A 12,504-nucleotide genomic window follows, 5' to 3' on the forward strand; every position below is an offset into this window, starting at 1 on the left:
GATAGTTTCATAGTCAGATATTCTGCTCTACTTATTATCTTCGTAAGCCATCAAAACCTATCAGAAATAACAAATTTTGGCAAAGAAACCACTTCTTTAAAATACTTTTTTTCTCAACCTCTGAAATTGTCTTCAAATATGTTTTCTAATCTAGTGTCTCTATATTCAGTTGGAAGTGGCCTTGCATTTGAAAGATAAGCAAGAACATAATAATAAAGAATCAGTGAATGAGTCAAATAACTGCTCCAAGAGTTTAGACAAGGGAAAGGACCTCATAGAAGATTGTCAGAGACAGCTTTTCCTATAAAGAAAAAGCTTGATCTAGTTCTTGAAATATAAGAGAGATTTTTGTTTTCTCATCCATAAACTTAGGTTAATAATAGTAGCCACATCCTTGGCTCATAGGAAGATTATTTGAGTTAATACTTAAGCTTCTAGAGCAGAACCTGGCTTGCATGTTGAGAGATGATGGAGTGTGAGTATCTTAACTACTAAGATAAGGACTTTTTAATTGATTTTTTAATTTCTATAACCTTCTTTTTTAATTTCTATAATCTAGCATAATGCCTAACACATAAAATAGATACTCAATTGATTTTTGTTGAGTGAATTATGAAATCATTGTATATCACTGATAAATTTTGAGGCAGAGAGTACAAGAGAGTTAAATTTTCTGAAGATCAAATTGAATTTTATATTATTCACTAAGCTTCAGATATTTGGGTACGTTTATTAAAATAATCAATGCATAGGCAAAGGTCGCTCTTGATAGTGGTCATCAAAAGTAGATCCATTGAGATTGTTCTGATGCTTGTGCCAGTCTAGACTCCAAGCTTGAGAAGCTTGAGAATTTGCCTCTGCTTCTATTACCAACTGGGGCTTGTGTGGGGCTTTTCACATAGCAGGTACTCAATAATTATTTGCTGATTGATGACACTTGGGTTTGATACAAAGAAATAATTACATAAGAGAGAATAAAGTTATTTTCAGAAGCTATGAACCCTTTCATATAGATTTCAGTTTTTGGATAACCCACATCTTTATTCTGTAATTTTATGTAAATAGAGGGTTATATCCACTCCTGCCTTGTCAGCAATTTAATTAAACTTTGCTACAAACTCACATATAAAGGGATAAAGTTCTCTGTACAGCACAAGACCATGTTGTCACTCTAAATCTGAAACCTTGATGCTGTGAGGGCATCAGGATGCAGGAGTTAGGGAGTTTCCCTAATATCTGTTCTGGTAATGGACCGTTGAAAAGGAGCCTGAAGAACAGAGCATTTGTCAACCAAAGTATTTAGGATTAAATGTTATGATGATTTTTTTCTTGCAGAACAGTTCAGCAGTGGAAACTCACCCACTGCCTGTGGAAAAAACCAAAAGTTCAACACATGGCATTTCAGGTCCCATAGTTTGACTACACTTTTCTCCTCACTTACCTTTCTCAAATGCCCCCATGAGTGTATGCCCTGGCCTTACAAAATTCTTCAGAGTTCTCTGAATTTGACCTTTACTTTCCTACTTTATGCTTTCACTATTACCACTTCCTCCTGCTTGCAGAGATGTCAGTCAAATATAGACCAATGATTTGCTTTTAATAATTACTCAATACATTTATTCAACAGATGTTAAATTGAATATCTTCAATGTGTAAGGCATCATATTAGGCAATATGGGGTATAGAAAAAGGAATGGGGCAATCTACCCCTTAGGTGTTTCGAATCTAGAAAGTCCCTCACTGAACATATTTTTTGGTTTATCAATACTCTGCTGCTACAAAATGTCTCAGCTTGGTAGATACTTCATAAATGTGTATGGAATAAACTCATGAATAGTTAAAAATTACCATCCAGCTACCTTTATATGATTATTTTATTTCATATTCTTCAAAGAAAATGAAACAAATTTCTTGGTCTTTGAAAAGCATGCAATAAAAACCGATGTCTGATTAAATTGCACAATGCTCAATGATATCCTTTTATACATGTTTCAAAAATAAATTGAATTGTTTTAATTGAATTGAAGAAAATTTCAAAAATAATTCTCTTCTGCTATTTCTAGGAAGAAGGGCCTAAATTATTTGGGTAGACATAACTCATCCATTTCAGTTCTAATATATGACCTATAGTCAGTGACTTTTCCCTGTTATTTAAAAAATAGAACGTCAAGGATTACATTGCAGTCTTTCAGTAGGAATGTGCCTTCTGTGTGGTATCTCTCATAACCTGAACAGCAGCTAATAGGAGTTACAAGATCATCGAGCTTGTTCTTTAATCATGGGTGAGTCTCTTGTCAGAAGACAGTAAGAAATTCTATGTACCTTTAGATGGTGAGGTAGAATAAATACCTGCTCTTTTATGCACAGCACAGACAGATACTCTGTAGTGAGGAACAGCTGCTAACATCCTGGGCCTTTGCAACTGCAATAGGGAAAATGGCTTAGAGTGAATCCTCAGAGCAGAAGAGCAGTAGCAGTGAAGCCGTTTTATTAAACACGGTTATTTCCATAGAGGAATAAAGCCATACAAAGGGGAGATTACGGCCCAGGAAGTCTTTAAAACTCCCAGTATAAATTGAGTGAGCATTTCAACCTGGTATCTTTTCTTCACAGCTCTTGTGTTTTGTGCATGTGTGGGAGAGCAAAGGGGAAAGAAGTTTGAAAGTTCTGTCTTGCTGGCATGGGAATTTTTTTCTGCTGTCAAAGACTTATTAAATCCTACTTTGGATTTTTAGATAGGATTCACAGGCAAGATATCACAGGGCACATTTCTTTGTAGTAGTCCAGCGATCTCAGATCAGTTTGAACTGCAGTGGGGGAATGAGAGAAGTTAATAGAACTTTCAGTCCTGCCGTTATAGTGAAACAAGAGAGGCTCATTTAAAAATAGGAAACCTTCCAGGTATTTGTCGAAGCAATATATCAAAATGCCTTGTTCATTATGATATAGTAAAGTAAATCAGATGCAGACGTAGAGGATATTCAATTCTCACCCAGACCAAATGCCACAACAAACTATAGTACAGACATAATTTTGAGAGGTAGATTATTAAATGTTGCCTGTCTTCTGATTTTTAGAGTTCACAGCCTAAAGATGTGGCCTAATGAATTCAGAACACATCTGTATATTCTCTGTGAGTGGTGGAAATATTCCAACCTTCACTTAAAACGCTTACTACAATCATTTTTGAACTTCAGTATGTCTACAAATTACCTGGAAAGCTTGATTAAAATGCAGATGCTCAGGCGATTCCCCCTGAGACTCTAATTATTCTTGGGAGTTGCTGATAAATCTATTTTATTAATAAGCACACCAAATACTGTTAAAATAGGTGGCCCTTAGACCATACTTTTGGAAACACTGACTTAGCGTTTTGAAAAATATGTTAATCATTGAATATACAAAATACCCTTTCTTGTGATCTAGATCAAGAACAGATTCTAAGTATATTTTTAAAAAATTAAACAATAAAAATGCAGGATTTAAATTTGTTTGGAATAGGATTCAAACATGGGTTCTGCTACTAGCTGTGTGTCTTTGGGCAATCCACATGATCCCCATAACTCAGTCTATCTCTAAAAATCTCATAGAGATTTGGCAGGATCAGATGAGATAATACACATATCAGTAGTTTGTAAAATTGTTAGCACATATGCATGGTATTGGTCCTTTACACTGTCCTCATGTATCTGAGGTCACCTCGTTACCTCCAGTCGTCTCATTCATCATCTGGCTCCTTTCAGTTCTGTCCACCCTAATCCTTCATGTAAATCATTGACACCAGAGAAATTATTATTTCCACTCCCCATCTCCTACTAAAACTCACCTGCCATGTTTTATCTTTCATTCAATATTCATCTGATGTTTTGAGCAGCAATTCTTTGCCAAACCCAGCACTAGATTGTGGTGATTCAAAGTATAATAAAATATGGCTTTGCCCTTGAGTAATAAACTGGTTCTTGTTAATATACTGATGGGAAGGAGGTTGAGTGGAATCTCACAAATATATGTATGAGTTTTAAATCCTGCTTGATAAACAGCCCCTCCCTTGTTCACTGACTGAATCAGTAATTCTTGGAATTGCAAATAGTCAAGAAATCATATTGCCTGATTTGCTTATTATTGCTATTTCCATTTTTCCATTAGCATTTCATTTTTGTAATTTCAAGCAAAATGATTGTGTAAGGTTAGCACCATGTCAGTTCCATGGGGGAGATGGTTTGGAATCAGCAGGGCCTGTCTGTGCTTTCTCAAACTTCGAGAGGTACCTAACCACACATACATACACTCCTGAAACGTAGGACAAAATATATGCGAGGCTTTCTATTTTTTCTACCACCTAAAAGTGATGGTTTCCTGAAACTATCCCAACAAATAAAGCTAACTCCATCAGTTATAGTCTTGTGTGACTTTATGGGCTTAAATTAGCCTGTGAGGAATATGTGCTATAAATATCACAAATGGGGTTCCACTATTTTTAAGTTTCTCTGCATGCATTACATCATCTTAAAAATAAATGAGTAATTAATTTAATCAGAAATCCAATTATCTAAAAATGTGAACAGTCAGTTCTGTAAAATGCAGGCTGTGCAGTCAGCACTCAATTAATACTCATATCTTCAAGAAGTCTTCAGATATTTTTTCGCTCAGCAGCCTCCAACTCATTACATATTTCACAGTCTGATGATGTTACATTTATTGAAATGTTTTGGAATGTAGTCTATTGCTCCTTTTTTTGCATATTCTTCACGCACAGTCAAGTGGCAGGCTGCTTCCAGCTGAGGTGGCTGCAGTCTGAAGACCCCCACACTCCACCTGGTAGCTGAGCAGTGTATGCCTATTCTGGAAAAGAAGGATACTGTTTATAATCATTTTCAGAAAATGATGTGTTTTCCTTGAGTGTGTACTGTTATTCCTAGGCTTAGAACAGCACATTCTTCAGAAATTTTTACTAAATATATTTGATCACAGCAGTAAGTTGCTAAAACATTGTTAATGACTTTGCAGTAAAACTATTAAACTGAGACAATAATAATTGGATGATAGAGTTTAAAGAAGTCAAAGTGAGGCTGGAGAAGAACATATAAAGCATACAATTATTCACCTAGACGGTGTTGTGTCATCGATGTTTAAATTATATTTAATAATCTGAAAATTAACTGGAGAGATATAATATTGATATGAAAGTCTTAATGTACAGTATATATACATTTCTAAATAGACTAGCATTTTAAAATATATAGTATCCCCTTTCCAAAGAATTAGCATATTTTAAATTTAAAACTAATTTTATTTCTGGAAAATTTCATTTATTCAACTTTAGTGTTTTGACTTCTATAATATTCATATGTTAAAGGGCTTTTGCTTGCACACACACACAGACACATATATCCATACACATTCATGATTAGTATTCTTGGGTTTTCATTTTACAGCCTGAGTGGCTGACACCCCAGGGTGATTGAGTGACTTGTACAGCAGAGGCAGAATTTCAGATGGAGTCTGAGGATAAAATGTCTGCTGGTTTTAAAATATAGAGTAGGCGACACTGGCATCTTTTCACTTAGACTAAGCTGTGCTCAACTCTAACAAGCTTCTTCTATTTCCTGGAAATAGAACTTTATATCAAATGTTCTTCAGAATCAGAGCAGAGTGATGAGCACTGTAAGTAAAATTTTAGGTTAAATAGTGTTTTTAACATGGCCTTTCATGAGCTGTGTTGAGGGTAGATTAGGATAGATTCCTGATGTTCCAAAAAAATCTTTTTTTCTTTCTAAAATAGAGATGTGACCATTTACTAGTATATATTAATATTTTATCAATATTTCTAAGATCTTGTTTTCTGTCAATGTAAATGATTGTATAACCATCAGTTCAATAACATTTTAATTTTATTGGTCTTAATGGAACATTCTTTCATTATATAGCAGTAGTAAATACTTTGTGAGTAGTCGTTAGTGGGTAAATGCTTGCTAATGTATTGTCGAAGCTTTTTTGAATAATTTATTGGGGTTATCCTATGACAGAGCAAAACGTAAGAAGAGCTGGATGATGTCTGTCCAGCAGAAAAACGTATATCTATACATGGACCAAATTTCTCAAAGGAGAACCTTAGCATTGTTTAAAGTAAAGAGAGAGAGGTGGGGAGAAAGACGAGTGTCAAAAGAAAGAAGGACGAAGGAAGAGAAGGTGTCACACTAGATTGTCTTACGATATTTTTGTTGTTGTTGTTTTAATGTATGAGTAAGAGTTTAGTAAAGAATGCTGGAGAAGAGAAGTTAAATTCTCTTGGAATTAAATTCTCTTGGAAATTAATAAAGTGCCAGTACATATTAGGGATACCCCAGTCACTAGATACCTGTAGAGCTGTGATGGGTTGTGGGATGCAGCATCTGCAGTATCTGGTGTAAGGCCTAGGCTGGGAGGATGAGAGACCACAGGGCTCCAAAGGCCAGTGAGTTCAGGAGCTGGCCAGCACAGCACAGCCTTGGGGATAGGAATGTATCCCCGTGTTCCTGTTTCTGCACACTCAGTTAATTTGGTTATTGAGAAAAAATAACGTCTGCTCCTATAACTGGCACAACTTTGTCAGAGTTGTTTATTTTCTTCCTCTGCCACTTCATTTGCTGCAATACTTTCAGGCCCATAGCAGCTGGGGAGCTGGCTGTGAATTACTGAATGGTATGTCCTCAAGGGAGAAATAAGGAGAGCATTTTCTCCTGCCTAAGCAGGAATGGACTCAACCTTGCTTCCTCTCTCCTCTAGTGCACTGCTGAGGGCATGTGATCATCGACTCACAAATGACGGGATAACTGGTGACACCATAGGACAAATCACCAGCAGAAAACAAATGTGTGAGCAAGACATGAAAGATGCTTTTATGCTGGAACAGCAAGAAACCCATTAAATGAAATAAATTACATGCTGCCAGGGTGATGACTCACTGTCCTATTGAAAAAGGCAATATTTTGGGGTGAAGGAAAAGATAGCGTCGTATGACACAGAGAGGCTCAAAATAATGAAAAACTTTTCTTTCTGACTCGACTGTGCCTATTCGGATCGGAAGACAGAGACTTCCAACAACACTCAGTAAAGTGCATGTTAAAAAAATGTGTTAAAATATTGCTACTTAGAATATCCTCTCTAGAGTGAATGTCCTCTTCTAGGATATATTACAAGCAGCGATAATCTCTAACAAAGACCAAAGCCCCAATCAGAGACATTCCTTATTACCTATTGTCACCATCCTATCCTTATTTTAAGGAATTAAAGTTAAATATCAGTTTGTTTATGGCAAGTGCTTTGGAATACAGTTATAGAGTGGTCCATTCATTCCTTCATTTATTAGTTAAATATATATCGAATGACTTCCATGTATGAGGCATTAGACACTTAGTGAACAGGAGACATGTCCCGTGGCCTGATGGGCTATGGCCCAGTAGAATAATAAGGTAATATTTATTGAATACTTTTGTAGTGAACATTTCACATGCACAGTCTTATGCAACCCTTCGGTAGCCCTATGAATTAGGCATTCTTTCCAAATTTTGTACATGAGGAAAATTTGAGTCAGAGGTTGAGTAACTTGCCCAAAGTTGCAAGCTAAAGAATGGTTGAGCCAAACTTCAGACAAGATCTGGCTGACTTCCCCGATCTTTTTTGAGTATGCCTTGCCGCACGTTCCCATATACTGTGGCTGTTATCTGGGAAGGAAATGTTAAGTAACATCCTTAACCTAGAAAATTCTTATGTATTTTGTTTTCAACTTCCTGAAATCACTTGCTCTGTGCGGACACAGCTAATCTGCCTTTAGACCTGCTCTCCTCTTTTCCAGACTACCTGTAAAGTCAGTGAGATAAAAAGACCCAAATCTCACTTACGTAATTCATCAAAATCAAAAATCTAAAGAATACTCTCACGGTAATTATTCTTCGTTTTTACCTCTTTTTACCAGATTCTCTTTCTGTCTAGTCAATGCTCCTTCTTTACAGTCAATACCAAAAGTGCAGCAGCATCCCTTGCTCTTAAAGTTGAATATCTTTATTATTTAGACTTCTTGAATTATAACAGTTTATGAATTGGTAAATTAGAGCTATTTAAAATCCAATAATTACTGTCACATTAAACTGTATATGCTTTACAATCTGAAAAATGTTTACACATATATTATCTAAGTTAATCTTTGCAAAAATGATTGTCTGACATAACAGTTCTGGCATTGTTTCTCTGCTTGCTTTTTCTACTTTCCTTCTCATCAAAGGAACTCATCCTAATTAGTGTGCATAACTCAGTGACAGGAATTAGAAGCCAACAGGTCAAGAAAGGGCTTAAATGTTCATTTTTTGAGACAAACTTTTAGGGACATGAACAATGTGTATAGGTTTCAATAATTTTCATTTCGGTCTATATTTAGATACTGATGATACCATACGTCATCAAATAAAAAGCTAAAAATCCTTCCATAGATATTTAATTGATTTCCCTGCCTCCTGAAGGAATTTTTCTTCATTCTTCACCTTTATTTACCTGCATATTTTTCTCTCTGATCAGTCCTGCTTAATAAAAGAAATTAAATTAAATTAAAATTAAAAGTCCAGACAATACAATCTATGCAGATGTGTAGTTCTCACCTTCTTGCCTATGTTCAAAAGAAAGAAATTGGTTAGAAAAAATCCTGGCATTTAAAAATTATATGTTGAATATCTTTTCTCTTGCAAAGATATTTTAAATATGTCCTGTTGCTAATTTGACCTATATCCACTATGTTTTCTCCAAGAATTCAACTCAACTTTTTCTAGAAATAAATGATTTTTGCTGCAGAATAATCTATACACCAAAAAGGAAAAAATATGTTTATCCTGACCCACATAGCACCACTAAATATTTTTACTAGTCACTGCAAAGGTAGAATTCTGGGAAATTGTGGGGGGAAAATCGCCTTAAAATCCATTACAATGAAAAAAAATAAGTAGGATCCAGTGTTTTTCTTTTAGCATGTTACAACAATGCAAAAAATCAGTACCAATTTATTTTTGCTGTTTTAGACAATGTTTAAATATACTTTTATACTGAGATTTATAACATTAGGTATTTTCCTTTCAGAATTGCTTTCATGCTCTATCTTAATTTATATTTTACACTCAATTCTGTGTCATGAGATTTTTCTGTGCTATTATATATTCTTAGAAAACATGATTTAATGTCTTTTCAAATTGAAACTCCTATGGTGTCCCATTTGCAGAGGGCTCTCTCTAATGTCCTGGGACATGTTGCTGTCAAGGAGTTCCAGTAAGAAGTAGGTGGGTTCTGAGGCCACCAAACGGCTTAGATCTAAGAGTGCAATACTTCCACTGTGACGCCCTGCCTACCACGTCAGACCCCCAATCCCACCATGATGTATTTTACAAGGCTTTTATTTAAAGTGATTAATACGTTTTCAAGTTTAATAGCATATAGATCCAAACACCTTTCTCATTGCACTGACTTGTGTACACATATGTGTTTCCATTGACATGTAAACTTCTTATGGGCAAGCAAGCTATGTCTTTCTTTTTGATTCCTTTACCTATACACTTGGTCACAGAGGTGGATTTATCACGAGATGATTGAAACTTGAGTCATTGGACCTCTCACTTACACGAGGCTGTTCCAAGGCCCTGGGTGAAACCTCACCAATGTAATCACATAGTCATAAGTTTTTGCAAAATTTATAAAAGCAAGATATTTTCATTAGACTGCTGCATGGTTTTGTAGCTTAGTTTATATTAGTAATGTTATCTTCTTGTCCTTGAAGATGGCTCTCCAACTTGTGAAGATTTGACCCCAGATTCTCCATTGCCGACATATAAGAAGCAATTATTTGCATTTTGTTGAATGAATAAATGAAAGAAGTGAAGGAGGGGAACGGGAATGAGTTTATTATTAATCAGTATATTTTAACATTTAAAAATTAGCATTTCTGGCAAAAAGATGCCACAAGCCACCAACAGGTAATGCTAACCTATCACCCTTGGATAATGTCAATGAGTTTATAGAGCTCTTATACAAACATGTCTTTAATTGAATCTACCAGCCCTTCAAATAAATTTAATCTTCAATTAAAATCATTGATATTGAAATGTTTGCAACTGTGCTATTTGTAGAAACGGTATTACTATACTCAATTGTTAGAGAGTTAAAAACTGAGAGCCAGCCCTGATGGCCTAGTAGTTAAAGTTTAGGGCACTCTCCCTTGGTGGCCCAGGTTGGGTTCCTGGTCATGGAACCACAAGACTCTCTGTCAGTAGCCATGCTGTGGCAGTGGCTCACATAGAAAAACTAGAAGGACTTACAACTAGAATATACAACAGTTGTACTGGGCCTCTGGGGAGGGAAAAAAGACAGAGAAAGACTGGCAACAGATATTACCTCAGGTTGAATCTTTCCCAGTAACAGCAAAAAATAATAAAATAAAATATTTCTCACTCTCTTCCCTTTAAAAAAACCCAAAAAACGAAAACCTGAAACATACCAATTGAGTGACTTGCTCATAGTCAAACTGTCAATACTGGAAGGCAGCTGAAGCCCTGATACTGAATCTACTCTTTTCATACAACATAGTGTTTACAAATGTTTTTAAATAAACTAAAACTTATTCTGTAATCAAGGAACATAAAATAAAATAGAATTGATAATGCTGTGACCTCAAATGATGAACATTTACCCTTCCTTTCCCTATGCTTCTTTTTTTTCTTTTCTTTGCTTTTTTCTTCTCTTGCCGGTTCTTTTCTTTCCTCCTTCTTTTCTTGATACAGGTGTTAAATATTATCCAACTGCCATAAATCTAAAGCTTTTTTGGAAAATTGAACCTAACCTCTACTGAACACAAGATGAAAATGTGGTTGCTGGTCAGTCAGTTGCTTGTGATAATATCTTTTACAACCTGTCTATCAGGTAAGAAATATCCTTTACATAGTCTCCACAAATTATGTCAATATAATCAATATGTGTGTTCACTTCATTAAATCTGGGATATGAAGTTAGAATTAATATTTTCTTTTGACACTTAGGCCAGACAAGTAAATTAATACGTCAAAGTTGACCCTATTTTCTTTTATTTTTACTTTCAATTAAGATTTCACAAATAAGATTTTAATCTTATGCAGTGGTGTGCTGATAAATGTTTAAAATCTGCATCTCTGGGAGGAAAACAATAAGCCCTCCTGTATAGGATTTGTCAATTTCCAGGGAGTAAATGTTCCTACTATGGCCAATTTCAACTTGACATCATTTAATGTGGTGTTGGAAAAGATATGCAACAGCTCACCATTATAAATATTTTCACCATATAGATAAAATAGACTTAAATAACCTCAATAGCATAAATAAAAGTAAAATGTAGTAAAGTAATTAGAAAGTAATGGGTTTTTAGCATTTGTTACTTTGTTCTTTATTTATTTGCAAGTTATTACATTTTAATTTTTTATACTGGCTGGTCAATTTTATGAAAAACAATTTAAAATAATATACAGTGTGTGCAGGGACATTAAGAATACCAAAGCAGTTTTAAGAATGTTAGGGGCTGGCCCAGTGGCATAGGGGTTAAGTTCAGCATGCTCTGCTTTAGCGGCCCGGGTTCGTGGGTTTGGATCCCAGGCATGAACACACACACCACTTATCAAGCCATGCTGTGGCAGCATCCCACATACAAAATAGAGGAAGATTGGCACAGATGTTAGCTCAGGGCATATCTTCCTCAAGCAAAAAGAGGAAGATTGGCAACAGATGTTAATTCAGGGTCAATCTTCCTCACCAAAAAAGAAAAAGATTACTCTAGTTTTAAGACAAATACTATATTTCTGTCTTTCAAAGACAAGTATGAAGGATTCAAAGATATTTCCTACAAGGAGAGGTGCATTGTATTTTTACCTGAAAGCAGCATGTTTTCTAACAATCCATTTTTCTACTACTTTCATCTCAATTACCTTAACTCAGTAAGTACTTGTTGAGATGCTATTAAGTTCAGGACATAGATGGATGTCCTCCTGTCATGTATCACTCCCCATTGATCGCTTTGATGATGAACTTGAAGGACATCATGTTGTACTTTGTATTTATTATTGAGGAAATAAAAATGCTATTTTATTTTGGGGAGTAATTTTTATTATGATGACTTCAGAATCCAAAAAATAGAATACTTTCATCAGTACTTAATAATTTTAATGACCTTGTAACAACCACAGTAATTACACACACACACAAACACATACGTATATATATAATACATGCATATATATACATATATGTTATGAAATATAATAAAATTTTTGTGGTAGGGTCATTGTGGTTGTCTTATTTTTACGACAAAAATGAAACAAAATAATATTATTAGTACTGAAAATTCGTAATAATTCTGTGGATGACAAATTTTAGTGCTATAACTGTAAAATGCAAAGACAAGAAATAAGTATCTACAGAGATGTGATGATACTTCAACCTGTGTAGTAAAGGGCCAGCAAGCTCACT

At 35.1% G+C, this 12,504-nt stretch overlaps 1 protein-coding gene across 35 annotated transcripts in view; it reads left to right on the forward strand.

The window, feature by feature from the left end:
• The window catches only part of CNTN1 (contactin 1), a 339,733-nt gene that overhangs the window by 174,662 nt on the left and 152,567 nt on the right, over positions 1-12,504 (forward strand). For 27 of the 35 annotated variants that reach the window (XM_001487937.6, XM_070270146.1, XM_023643374.2 and 24 more), the window contains one exon: positions 10,794-10,932. In XM_001487937.6, the coding sequence (XP_001487987.1) occupies positions 10,869-10,932 (64 nt within the window). In that variant the 5' untranslated portion in view covers positions 10,794-10,868. Of the gene's footprint in view, positions 1-7,813; positions 7,921-10,793; positions 10,933-12,504 lie in introns of all 35 variants that reach the window. The other 8 variants (XM_070270139.1, XM_070270140.1, XM_070270135.1 and 5 more) reach the window with 2 other exon arrangements.

Source organism: Equus caballus, chromosome 6 (genome assembly GCF_041296265.1).
Source record: "Equus caballus isolate H_3958 breed thoroughbred chromosome 6, TB-T2T, whole genome shotgun sequence".
Lineage (NCBI taxonomy): Eukaryota > Metazoa > Chordata > Mammalia > Perissodactyla > Equidae > Equus > Equus caballus.